We start from the raw sequence: 13,906 nt of genomic DNA, 5'->3' as shown, positions 1-13,906 counted from the left end.
GTTGACATCTGTAGGATGTGGTAGTTGGGCAAAGTTAGGAAAGGGTTCTAGTGTTTGTAGGACAAACCCCATGTAGCTTGCCAAATGAGATTGATTTAAAAAAACAACAAACAACAAAAAAATCCAAAAAAACCTTGAAGCATGAACTAGCAATGTAAGGAAATAATTTAGTGCAATTACATACCTGTGTTCCTGTGGTGAAATAGAGATATGTAGTGATCATATTGTGAACGCGAAGCTGCAAAGACAAATGAAGCCTGCTGAATCATCTATTGTGAATTCAATGTGAGGGGATCAATACAACTTAGGAAAAGAAGTTACAACCTGATATTTAAAATTCTCCTATTTTCAATAATCAATGTTTCTGTTGGTGAAATAAATGAATGAAAGAACTGTGGGCTGACTGGTCCATTACTCTCTCTTCTCCCTCTTTTTCATACTTACTTTCTTAGCCTTGGAATACAGTCTTGCTAATTCTTATGGCACCAAAGTGTAAACTGTGTCTCTCCAAAATCCTGAGTTTTAATTTAAAGAAAATATGGAGCTTGGAATAGAGGGGGGGGCGGGGGGGAAAGCCACTTATAAAAAATGTGGGCTGGGTGGGTTGGTTTGTTTTTGTCTTAAGGCCCTGAACTTATAGCTGTTTTCTGCAACAATTAAGGCTGGAAATATTTTCCCTTCTTGCCCATCCCTACTCTAACCCAGGAAAATTATTCATGTGTAAACTGATATTTTTGAGTTGCAGGGAGACATAAACAAAACAAAACATCCTTCTAATATTGTCAGTCCTGTAAAAGGATCATGAAAATTGACAATATGGAAGTAAGACCTAAAGTGGAACCTTTTGTCCTTTGATGCCAGTAACTTGCAAAGTGAAAGCTGTGGTATTATTCTTGGGAGTAATTTTTAAGTATGCTTGCTACCTTGCACTGTCTGCTGCTTAATATGGATTATCTTTTTCACACAAGAATTCCACTTGACCTAAGGTAAGTTTTCCTGGAATTGCCTGCTTGTTTGGCACAAGAGAGGAAAGGAAAGGGGGAAAAAAAAAAAAAAGAGAGAGAGAAACAACACTGAGTTTCCTAGAAAGCAGGAATGGTCCTTGCTTTACTAAATTCAATTCTTCTTGTGTGCTTTCAGGTGCAACACTGGCATTTTATCAATGATGCTTCTTGACTCAAGAAGGCTTTGATAAATACTACCAGAATAAAATCAGATGACTGGCAAAGAGTGGTCAATGGTAGAAAATGTATCTTGATCAGAAATTTCATCTGCTTTGCAAATTCAAATCAAACTGAACCAGTATAATGTCCCTCTAGACAGGGCACATACATGCTTGTGTAGTACAACTAGTATCTGTGGAAAAACTAGTCCTATATAGTTGTTCCGTACTAGATTTTTTTCTGAAAAGTTAATGTCCAAGGACATGTAGAACGATGCTAAGAACCGAACAGGTCCTTGACTGATGAGCCTAAGAGATCCATGTCTTATGAAAATAAGTGGTAAATGCCTCTCTTCAGGATCCATGTGTCAAAGGAATGTCTTGGGTTTTTTCTCACTTAATCAGCTTTAAAGTACTCAAATTAAAGATGTTCCTCCTAAACAAAATGTTTTGAAATGAGACTGAACATCTATCTTTGCAAGCTGGAGTTCCCATTTTGCAAACAATCTCCATGGGCTTTGCAGGTCGTGAATGAGAAACATCTTTCAAGTTCAGTCTCAAACTAAACCTTGTTTCAGAGTGGTCGGTCTCTCCCATGCCAGGTGGCTGGTGCTCGTGAGTCAGCTGCCCTGGCCTTTGCTTTGCGTGTTGCTCAGACAGGAGAGGCAAGAGGAAGGTGGAAGAAAATGCTAGGGTGTTTTACAACACTTGTGAAAAATGGTTTTGAGACCCTTAGCAACTTGTGGCAGATGACAAGTTTGGCACCTGGGAGGTTTTAAGGTCAAAGTTTCTTAAGAAGAGCAAAGTTTTGTGGCTGAGCCCCTATAAAGAGGGTAGTGAAGAAGATATTTCTACCATCGCTTTGCCTCGTTGGTCTTTGAGACACCAGTCCCAAGAGGGTAGCTGAAGGAAAAGAGGGTGCTAGCATGACTTTGCACAGGTCGATTTAGAAATCCTTCTCCACCTTGATGTGAATTTATAAGCTTGTCATGTAGCATAAGCAAAAAGTTGCCAAGCTGGTAGCTTTTGGCTTGGGGACTGCCAAGCACAACCAAACATGGTGGATGAGCTACAGACATTTTGGCAGGCTGTCCTCTTGTCCCCGAGTCAGTGACAGAGCTGCATGGCAGTGTAACAACTTACTAGACAATATGGAAAAGATTATGTTGGCAGAACCTAGCAGTGAATTAAATTGACCTGTTTGGGCAGTCATGCTGGGATAGCTACTCTTGCAATATTGCTGTAGGCTTTGGTGAACGGTTTTTACAGGAGAGTCTCTCTTCCCCTGCTGCTTTTATGTGCACGGTCCTTCCTTGGTTCTGTCTGTCTTAAAATACGTGTTGAGGTTAAAAAATCTCAACTCCCATGGATGAAGAATTGGGGTGTGTGCTTGTATACACATTGGTTAAATTCAGTTGGTTTTAAGGAAATGAAATTTTAGGTTTTTTTGTGTTTGGGTGGATTTTTTTGTTTTGTTTTGGATTTTGGGGTGTTTTTTACATTTGTAGTCATGACTGCAATTAATAAAAAATGTGGTTTTGGAAAAATTTGAGTGTTTGGCAAAACTGTGTTGTCATCAAAGACAGAACTGCAACTACTATTGAAATCTGTGAAGGCAGAGTTAGGGCTTGTCTATTTCTTAGGGTAAGTTTTAAGGTTTTTTGTGAAGGTATTGTGTATTCCTCTTTAGAAATTGAAATAAGGGGAGAGAATTACATGCTACTTGCAAGATGACTATGGATGTACCAGGAGGTCTGTCATTTGCCTGGCCACTGCTACCCCCAGCCCCAATATAGACGGTGATGGAAAGGTGTACAGTGGCCCCAAGCTCTTTTCCCCTGTGTTCCTTACATCTCCCTGATGCCGCCAGTAACTGCCCTCTCTTCCTTCTCACCCACGTTATCTTTTTGAATTACTTATCTTCCTTACTGAGTTTTAACAGATTAAAATCCCACCCCCCCGCCCCCAGCTCAATTTTGGAATAAATGAGAAATGCCATTGACTTGACTGCCCAGAAACTGGTATTTCTTTACCTAAACTTGCAGGCACGAGAAAGAGCTGTTGTCCCATAGCACCCTCTTGAACTTGACTGCAACTGACAATAAGCTCTCCAAATTTCAGTGTTGTCATGTTTTTCCAGCCACGATGCCATCATGTAGGTTAGGCAGTCTCGAAAGCGAAAAAGCTATTTGACAAAACTTGTCAAAACATAAAAGTAATGCTTGAATCTTTCTCATGAAAGTCTTAATTCGGACTGTAGCAACACTGGTAAGTCTCCAGAAAAGACTTGATGGCATCTCATTGCTGGGTTTATTTTGAGGGCATGATAAAGCTGTTGTTCCCTAGTGGTATGGAAACCTCATCATCCTCAGGAGCTGGCAAGCACGTCTTCAGAGCTCTAGCAGAGAAGTGCAATTGCTTTTTGGCTTTTGAGCAAGGTCTGTTAGCAATGTGTGTCTTCACACTCAGCAGCAGAAGGTCAGAAGGTGGGGAGGAGTGTGCTCGTCCTCCTGCATATACAGAGGGTAATCTCTGTGTGCTGTTTGTGTTTGGGGTTTGTTTGGTTTGTTTGGTTTTTTTTAATTAAATTTTTTTAAATTGTTTTTTTTTTAATTAAAAAAAAGCCATATTATATGAAGCAGCAGCCTTGCAAAAAGTACTGGTGCTTTCAAAGGGCTGGGGAAGGGAGAAATTTATTCCGGTTCCCCCTCAAGTCAGTAATAGCAATAATATATGTTTTAATCCAGTTTCTTGTTTATAAAGTGGTATGGCATCGTCGGCATTGCACAATCTCCAGTTACTGAAACAGAAGGAGATGGAGCCTGTTCAAGGTTAACCAGCAGCTGTTGCACAGACCTCGGGAGCAGGAGAGCTGGTGCTTTGATCTGGTGTGGGGGATGAACAGACAACAGAAACATCTCATTTTCAAGGAGATTTTGTTCTGCAGGAAACTAACCCCCTAAACTGACCTTATATCCCATGGAAACATCTTCATGGCTTTGTTCTGCTTTAAAACAGTAAAGCAAAGAGGTATTATTCAGGAGGCAGAACTAAATTTGCTGAGAGAAAGGTGTTAGTAGCTTACTCCTGTGCTCTTTGAGAAAATTGTGATTAATGCTCTAAGTGTTTTGAAAATGAATTTTACTCCATTCAACTGGATTAAGTATGTGCATAGTAAGTAAAGTAACGTAAGTAAGTGAACGTAAGTGCGTGGTCAGTTCATGAAGTTGAGTTTAAGGTACTGAAATTTAGATTACATGCTCAAGTACCTTCCAAAGCTGTGCTTTCTCTCACTATCTACAGAGAGTTAGGGTTCAACTAGTCCTTCTCCATAACTCTGTCCATCCCTTCCCACCCCACCATCCCCGGATGAAAACTGCCCGTTTCTGACTGTTGGCAGAGGGGAGGCAGGCTGGCTGGAGAGACATGGAGCCCGTTCCTGGCACTGTCTTGGTGTGATTTCTGGAGTATTTGTTTATTTCCCATTTGTATGTTGTGTGGCGTTAGCATACACAGGCTTTTGTAGTAGCTTTCATATTCAGCCACCGCTGACATCCAGCTGTTGTGGAAGCCTTTTGTCGATGAGCGCAGGAAAGCTGCACTGGGAGAGCCGGGCACTGCAAAAGAGGGGATGTAGGTCAGTACTCTGTAATTCAGAGTAATATATCAGACAAGTGGCCATTACTACTTGTTTGTTTCCCTGGACTTAGGTATGGAAGAACAGGTCTGGTCTTCTGCTGAAGAGGCTGAACGCTTCATTTTTGGGTTGAAGTCAGTGAGGAATATCCAGCTTCCAGTGAACTTCATGAATTTGCCACTGAGTAGTCTGGCCAGGCATGCACTTGGCATGTTAAGAGTTTTGGGTACCCAAACTGAAGCATTCTCAGCGGTCCTAAGCTAACAACGAAGGGTCAGTTTTCAGAAGCAAAAATGTTCATTAATATGAAATCAGCAAAGTTGTATTTTTTTCTGGATAGCTTCTTTCTTGCTGTAGCCCTCTTTGTTTGTTGTCAGTGTGTAAATTAGTAAAGAGGAGGAACGAAGATAAATGTGGTTTTGGCTATCTTTTGCATTAAAAAGCTATGTCCAGCTTGACCTAGTTAATAACATCTCTTCCTGTCTCTCAGACTTCGTATTTGGAGCCAAGCTATTGAGGTGCATAAACAAAAGATTCTCTAAATACATATTGACTATTGTTCCTTTGGCTTTGCCAAGCCCTAATAGGAAAATGCTTTTTGAATGCAGGTGCAGCATAACCTACATTCGTTGTCCTTAATTTAAAGCAGCTTTAACTGTTTTGAATCAACTGCATTGATGAGTTGACTGGATTTTTACATTATAACATGTGAATGACTAGCATTTTCACTTGGATGAGAACACAGTTATTATACAATATCTGCTTTTTCATATATAGAGTTATATACTATATATATAAAAACGTAATCAATGTGCAGACAGTTATTTTATTCAGCATACAACCTGTATGCATGCAAAGTCTAGCTTGTTAATTACAGTTTTGCAACAAATGCGCTACCATTTTACTTAGCTGAGATGAAGTTCTTAGTTAATTTTTTGATTTCCAGCATATATGTCCAATAGAAAGTAAAAAAGAATGGATTTTTATCATCTCCAAGAGCAGAATACAGAAGAAGGTAAGAGGTAGTGTTTGCATTTTCAGCAGCAAAATCTGTGAGGTAGAAGGAGCAGGGACTTCTCCAGGTGGTCTTACAGCTGTGAGATTTGCAAACCTATTGCTTTTCTTTTTTGCAGTCGGGAGGAATTTCTTTGCTATGGAAATGATGGCATGTGGCCCTGCTGCAAATGCTATTCCAAGTATTTTTACAACCTCACTTCACGTAAATAAAAACCATTGGGTTTTAGTGAGTGCTCCGTGGCTTTGTTTGCCCCCTTACTGCAGAAGGGCGGCGTGTCAGGGAGCTCTGGAGTAACCCAAGTTACCAGGCTTCTCCCCCAAAAACATGTTCAGATCAATACAACGTGCTGCCATGTGCATTGAGTGGAGTCCTTCCTCAGGCGGGTCCTGTACGACAAGTCTTGTCCATAAATTAACTACTAGTGAAGATTTTGTTCTCAAAACTGTCACTTGCGCATAGCTCATGCATCGCAGAGGGACTGCAGCCCAGTTGCAGAGCTACCTGGGCACAGGAGGTGGCTGTAACTTGCACAGCTTGTGAGGCATCTTTTGCCAAGACTTTTTTTTGCTTTTTCCCTCCCCCGGCAGGGAAGGCCTTGCAGTGCACACAGCCCATGGACAGATACCGTATTGTTGAGCTACCTTGCCAGGGAACACGTTGTATTTGCATTTCAGACGCCTCTGGCTCTGTGAACTGCATTGTTCCAGCCTCCCCTGAATAGCAGCTATTGACCCCTAACAATGTACATTTGTTTAAATCAAACCCTTTGGTACTTGCTTTAAAAAGCTTATTTTAGGACCAGCCCAACCAAGTGAACGCTTCTGTGCAGGCCTCTTTTTTTTTTTTTTTTTCCCTTCATAGCGAGAAAAAATTCAGGATTAATTATTTAATTGAAAGATGGAAAACATTCTCCTTGTGAGAGGCTATTTTGAATGTTGAGGTTTTGGCAAATTTTGTTGCGGCTTAATGTTTATAAGCTTTTCATTGCCCTTGAAAGCATAAACTTCATGTTACTTGAGCTTGGAGATTTTGGCAAATAATAAACCAGCGGAACAACAGGGGTTTCGTTGTCCTGAAGAACTTGACTGCATTTTGACAAATAGTTCTTTTGCTGTTTATGTGTGCATTTAGATGGATTGAATTCATTTAGGAGGAGGAGGTGAAGACTGACTGGTACAGACACTCAATGCTCAGCAGCAGGCTGGTGGAAGCATTTCCCTGGGTGGTGGGAAGTCTGGGGCCAAATTCTCTTTGCTGTCTGGTGACTGTAGCACATACCTTCACCCCTGGAGCTGTCAGGTCTCCAGAGCTTGGTGACATCAGTAGCCACCTTCATTAAACCAGTTACTATTTGTGAATTGTATGGTTTAAAAACTATGGCTATTTACTGAGTGGGGGAAGCTTTGCTATGCCTTGCTCCTGTGGGGTTATTAGGTTGAGGCAGAAAAACCCAGTGAAGTAAAAACTTGCTATGAGCTGCACAACCTTGTAGTCCTTCTGTTTTATGCCAGAGAGATTCCACTAATAACAAAAAAATATTCAAACATGAAACAGCGATTGTCAGACTGAACGAGGTTGTTTTGTGGGCTGATGATTCTTTCTTCTGATGTCCTACGTTAACTCAGGAGTATTGCATCTCATGAGGTTTCTGTTGGTATTTCTGTTGGATGCATTAGGAGTCTTGCCAGCAGGTTGAGGGAGGCAATCCTTCTCCTCTACTCAGCACTGGTGAGGCCACACCTGGAGTGCTGTGTCCAGTTCTGGGCTCCCCAGTACAGGAGGGACATGGACATACTGGATAAGGTCCAATGAAGGACCACGAAGATGATGAAGGAACTGGAACATCTCTCCTATGAGTAAAGGCTGAGAGAGCTGGGACTGTTCAGCTTGGAGAAGGCTCAGGGGGAAAATCTCATCAATGTATATAAATTCCTGGAGGGAAGGTGCAAAGAGGAGGCAGCCAGGCTCTTCTCAGTGGTGCCCAGTGGCAGGACCAGAGGCACTGGGTGCAAACTGAAACACAGGGGGTTCCCAGTGAACATCAGGAAACACTTTTTTACTGGGAGGGTGACCGAGCACTGGCACAGGCTGCCCAGAGAGGTTGTGGAGTCTCTCATCCTTGGGGATACTCAACAGCCATCTGGACATGATCCTGAGCAACCAGCTCTAGGTAGCCCTGCTTGAGCAGGAGGGTTGGACCAGATACCTTCTAGAGGTCCCTGCCAACCTCAGCCTTCTGTGATGCACAGGGGAAGTGAGGTGGCTGAGGACATACAGGAATCTGAGGCAAAAGACTCAGCTTACCTTGCTCTGAGTGTACTGCATGATACAGCATGGGTATGTGATCTGTCTTACGCAAGTGCTGTGCACTCATGCCTTACAGGCTTTAGACCCGCACCGTGGTGGACAAAGTGGGGCGGGCAGCAGCTGTGGCTGAGCACTGCACTGCACCGCCTCGCCGGGGCTGACGGGCAGCTGCACGCCTCAACTTCTCACTCTCGGGTGCTCTTGGGGATGCTGGGCTGACGGTAGCAACTGCGTTAACGTGAAAGAGCCCTTTGTCTCCCATCCTGGCGGTTGTGGTAGCTACTCCTTAATACCAAGGATGCTGCCTTCAAAGTTGTCATCGCTCCCGTGCCTGTACTTAAGGGACACAGGATATTTCTGTTTGCTGGCTCTGGTGGGGAGGTACCAGAGAAAGCCCAAAAGCAATGCCCTCGTGTCAGCCTTCTTCCCTCTGGGAAGTGCAGGGTGTTCATGCCCTTGGACCTGTCAGCGTGAGGGTGTTCATGCTGCTCAAGAAGATTAAAAACAGAGCGGTGCCCTGGGTTTTCTGATTGCCAAAGTCCGATGCAGACCCAAGGGAGTGGGTGGAAGTATTCCCACTGCTATCACTGGGTTTTGAATTAAATGTTCAAGTCCTCTCTATTGCTTTTACCACTTCTGGGGAGTCCTTTCCCCGCTGTTTCCCAGTCCTCTGCTTCCCCTTACCCACCTCAGGTGCCAGCGCCCTCCTTTCCACTCCCTTCTGCCCTCACCCTCTGCTTTTGAGTTGACATACCCTCTGTTTGAACTGGTTTGGACTTGCTGTAAACCTGGAAACCATCTGGCTCGAGGTTTCAGAGGTAAAAGGGCAAACAGCTCCACAGACATTTGCAGCATTTAAAATGGAAAGCAGTTTGTCAAAAGATGGAGGGGAAAAAATAATGAGGGATGCTCTTACATGGTCCTCTATGTGCAGCTGAGCTCTTACCATTCAGAGAAACCAAGCAGCAAGAATTTTTGCGTTCTCTGTGAGCATTATTTTCTGTCTCAGCGCTGCTGTTCTCCCATCATAGAGAGAAGAATAATGTTTATTCAACGTTATCTAATGCATATGCAACTCGTAACATGGCTGAAGTCTGTGGTAGACTCAAGGGCCACTTGCCTTAAATATGTAACAGAAATAAAAATTTGTATTTGTCGTGACTGTCAATCAGGACCTTACAACCCACCCCAACTTTAACAAGTCTGTAAGTCTGGTTTCTGTGTGTAGAAGTTCAGGCAAGGACAACTTTTGGATGCTAGCATGAACAATTAATTATTTGAATTGTTTTTTTCAGTGATCGTACACCCAAAGTCATTATCAGTGTTATATCCCAGCCCTTTTCTACGACCCCTTTATTTTTTCTTTAGGAGAGAATTTGACTGTTCTGGTGAAAAAGAATCTCCGTTGTCTAAATACCACTAAAATAGTCTTTCTGATATAGAGCCTGCTATGGATTTGTAGAGAACGGGAGTATAGTTTGGGTTGGCAGTCAGACCATGGGGTGCTGCTGCTCAATATTTTCATGCCAGCTGAAGCCTTCTCCTGTGCTGGAGCAACTTGAGTGGATATCGTTATTGGGATGGCTTTTGCTGCAGCTGCAGCATCAGCTGTAGTTCCTCCTCCCACATCCTCCTCCCTTGTTCTCAGTGCTGGATTTTTCTCTTTCCTTGCTGCTGGATTTACCAGCCAGGTGAAAATTAAAATAATCTGCACCTATGCTGTCTTACTAGACTGACCTAGGTGTCTCACTGATAGTGTCTCCGTTGCCTCCTCACCTCTAAAAAGGAAATGTCATTTCTTTGTAACCTTTCTTGCTAGTAGTTTTGGGTTTGGGTTTGGGGTTTATTTGTGTTTGTTTTTTTTTTTAATCCTCTGCATGGTTGTGCAGCCAAAAGAGGACGACTGTAGAAAGGGCAAAGTGGTTTAGAAAAAAGGTGAAAGATGATAGGGGGAGAAGTGCTGTGAATGCCTAACAGAGGTTGAAAATAAACAGGTAGGGAGCCAGTCAGCTTTGAGGAGGATCTTTTAAACTGTGTGTAAATTCAAACACTGCTTTGTAATTTTGCATGTGCTAACATGAGGCACATGACTCAGAGAACTGGCTCCAGCTGCTCTTGCTGGCATTTAGGAAGTTCTACTAAAAAAAAAAAAAAAAAAAGGCACTTCAGTGTAGTTCTTCTGTGTTTACTGTTCTGGCAGAAACCAACAAATACTTGCTGAGTGATTATTTTATTTCTTTCACTTGCTTATTTGGATTTTGCTCTCACTTTCTCTTCTTTTACTTGATAAGTATTTCCAGAGAAAAATATTGAGTGAAATTTTTTTTTCAGTTATGCCATCTATAACTCTCTTTTCTTTATTGTAGGGGTCTCGTGTCTGGCTGCGAGAAAATAATCAGCATTATCCCAGTACTGTTCATTCCTGTGCGGAAGGAGTCATCGTATTCAGGACAGACTATGGTCAGGTACGGGCATCACTCCCCTGTATTTTCTCCTTTTTGCCACTCTGGGGAAAAGAAGCTGTTCTCCTTGTGGGGAGGGCATAGGTGGAACTAAAAGCCTAAGGTCTGTGAATAAAATATTCATTTTGTATGACCTGAGTGCACAACTTTGGTTTTAATAGCTCTTTCCATTGCCTGTCCGGTCAGTTGCTATGATTGTGCCTGACAAAGCTGAAGCAGTGCTGCCAGGTGTGAGAGCCTTGTTCCACATAGGTCAGTGGTTATGTAGTTTACTGGAGGTAGGTGGCCTCTCCATGGTTGTATTCCCTTCCAATAACAGAAGGGGGGGGCTGGCACATGGCACTGCAGCATCACTGTAGTGGGGTGTCACTGATTCAGTGGGAGGCAGCAAGGCACACTGCCCAGAGCAAAACCAGGGCAGCTCCACCAGCTCCTGTTGCAAGAGGATTGTGAAGGAAGGAGACCCTTATTCCCCTCTCGTTTCTTTTTCTTTTTTACATTTTAACTGCTTCCTGGCTGTCAAATGCTCCTGGCTCTTGCCTGCCTGCAGGGATGGAGATAGGTCCCAGCGTCTTCTCAGGTTACCTTGGCCGTCTCAGGCAGTGCGTGCCTGTATGCCTGGCCGCCAGCTGGTGTGGAGCTTGTTCCCCACGTGGTTTCTTTTTTTTTTTGTGGGTTTTTTTGGTTTTTTGTTTGTTTGTTTGTTTTTTGTGGTGTTTGTTTTGTTTTGTTGTTTGTTTGTTTGTTTGTTTTAATTATTTTCCTTTTTAACCCCCAGAAGAAGGCAAAACTAGCACTGTCAGTTGCTGACTGCTTGGAAGTGCTCTGCTTTTCTCATGCACTTACTTTTTATTTATCTATTTATTGCACTCTCCATTAGGCCATGGTTTATCCAGACCTAGCTTCCTGCAGCTTCCCTGAAGAAATTTCAGTTTTAGGTTGAGTTGAATATAAACAGTTATGCTGAGACAGTCACCAGCCTCCGGAGGACACTCCCTTTGACTTTTGGAGGATGTTTGTTCTCTCTGTTTTGCTTCCTTTTCTTAGTTATTTGCACAAGATGAAGGCAGTTTCAGGTAGTGAATGAGGCTGAGAAAAGCATGGTAGACTGGAAAACATGCTGCCTGTTCTCGCTGCCTTCACTTAACGTCTTTCTGGGTAAGCATGGTGGAAAGCATGTCTTTCAGAGCCAGGGAACCCTTACTTTCCTTGCATGCCTGTCTCCAGGTGGGAAAGGAACCAGAGTTGCAGAGTGGTTTTTGATGGGCAAGATAAAACCTACTCAGGGTTAAATTGCTGATGTCCTGGTAGTGAGGGATGAAAATGGGGGTGAAACAACAGCGGTCTGAGGCAGAGAAAACAGTGTCTTCCTTCTCTTCAGAGTCCCTGGGCATGTGGCAAAGGAAACGGGGTGACAGAGAGGAGGTCGCATCCAAGCACCTTTGTCTGGTCATGTCTCTGGTGGCAAAAATTAGTCACGCTCTACATCCCTGGGGGGGCAGAGAGATGGGTGAAAGTCATTGCTGTCCTCAGCATCTGAAGATGTAGTCAGGGAACCCAACTCCCTGATAGCTGTTGTGTTCCCACTCCCATCCACTGCCCTCCTAACATCACCAGTTGGTTCTCAGGCTGTACTGGGTCTGTACTGGGACCAATACTGTTCAATATCTTCATCAATGACATAGTGGGATCGAGTGCATCCTCAGCAAGTTTGCAGACAACACCAAGATGAGTGGTGCGGTTGACACACCTGAGGGATGGGATGCCATCCAGAGGGACCCAGCCAAGCTCAAGAAGTGGGCCCATGTGAACCTCATGAGGTTCAACAGGGACAAGTGCAGGGTCCTGCACCTAGGTTCGGGCAACCCCCGGTATCAGTACAGGCTGGGGGATGAAGGGATTGAGAGCAGCCCTGCCGAGAAGGACTTGCGGGTACCCATGGATGAAAAGCTAGACATGAACTGGTAATGTGCGCTGGCAGCCCAGAAGGCCAACCGTGTCCTGGGCTGCATCAAAAGAAGCATGGCCAGCAGGTCGAGGGAGGTGATTCTGCCCCTCTGCTCCGCCCTGGTGAGACCCCAGCTGGAGTACTGCGTCCAGCTCTGGGGTCCTCAGCACAGGAAAGACATGGACCCATTGGAGTGGGTCCAGAGGAGGGCCATGAAAATGATCAGAGGGATGGAACACCTCTGCTATGAGGGCAGTCTGAGATTTGGGGTTGTGCAGCCTGGAGAAGAGAAGGCTGTGGGGAGACCTTATTGTGGCCTTTCAGTACTTAAAGGGGGTTTATAAGAAAGATAGGGACAGACTTTCTAGCAGGGCCTGTTGCAACAGGACAAGGGGTAATGGTTTTAAACTGAAAGAGGGTAGATTCAGACTAGATATAAAGAAATTTTTTATGATGAGGGTGGTGAAACACAGGAACGGGTTGCCGAGAGAGGTGGTAGATGCCCCATCCCTGGAAACATTCAAGGCCAGGCTGGATGGGGCTCTGAGCAACCTGATCTAGTTGAAGATGTCCCTGCTCATTGCAGGGGGGTTGGACTAGATGATCTTTAAAGGTCCCTTCCAACCCAAACCGTTCTGTGATCCTTTGTAGCTGTGCCAAGTTACATTGGACTGGTGACCCAGATATGTGTGGTATGGGGGAAGACATCCACAAAACTAGACTGAGAACAGCTACCACTAGGTGCAAAGCCTCCTCACAGAGAAACAAGGTGGCCACCTATGTGCTGGTGTGTTTTCTGTGGGTTGCATATTAAATTGTGCATTTAGTGTTGCTCAGATTTGGGAGGTTGCATGTTTCGACCTGTCCTACTGAAATTTGAAGTCCAGTGAAGCGGAAAGGCTGAGACTGTCTACTCCATTGGCTCTTTGAATCTGAAAAAAGAAGGATCCATCACATTAAAGCATCACCATTCCATTTGGGTTGCAGAGTAGGAAGGCTGCCATGTGAGTTTTTACACTAACCTGTGCTCCAAGCAGTGTCCAGCGTTGGGCTTTTCATTTAAGCATAAGCTCTCTCCAGCTTCTAGTAGGACTGACTCACATGCTTACAGGAGGGGCTACCTGTAATTTTCATAAGATTTTGTAATTGGACATGTAGCTGTGAAGAACTTGGCTTTTAGAAGTGTTTTGAACTGCAAAACCCTTGTACCGCAGATGCTGTTGTAAAATGGACAGCTTGCTTTGGTGCCTAGGAAAGAATGGCAGAGTTAATGTTGGCATCCGCAAGCGGAAAAGCTGCTTGCTAATGGTCTTGCGTGTGTGTGTTACGTGTGGTGGTGCTGCCTTTCTGGGGTGTACATAATGCAAACTTC

The 13,906-nt window shown here is 44.0% G+C and overlaps 1 protein-coding gene across 1 annotated transcript in view; it reads left to right on the top strand.

The window, feature by feature from the left end:
• MYO10 (myosin X) overlaps window positions 1-13,906 on the top strand; it is a 173,475-nt gene that overhangs the window by 24,036 nt on the left and 135,533 nt on the right. Inside the window, exon 2 of the mRNA XM_087761123.1 lies at window positions 10,491-10,589. Coding sequence (XP_087617249.1) covers window positions 10,491-10,589 — 99 coding nt within the window. The remainder of the gene's footprint in view (window positions 1-10,490; window positions 10,590-13,906) is intronic.

Source organism: Nipponia nippon, unplaced genomic scaffold (genome assembly GCF_047370975.1).
Source record: "Nipponia nippon isolate SJK-2023a ecotype South Korea unplaced genomic scaffold, ASM4737097v1 scaffold_1, whole genome shotgun sequence".
NCBI lineage: Eukaryota > Metazoa > Chordata > Aves > Pelecaniformes > Threskiornithidae > Nipponia > Nipponia nippon.
The sequence above is the reverse complement of the archived record's forward strand: the minus strand, read 5'-3'. Positions and strand labels throughout refer to the sequence as shown.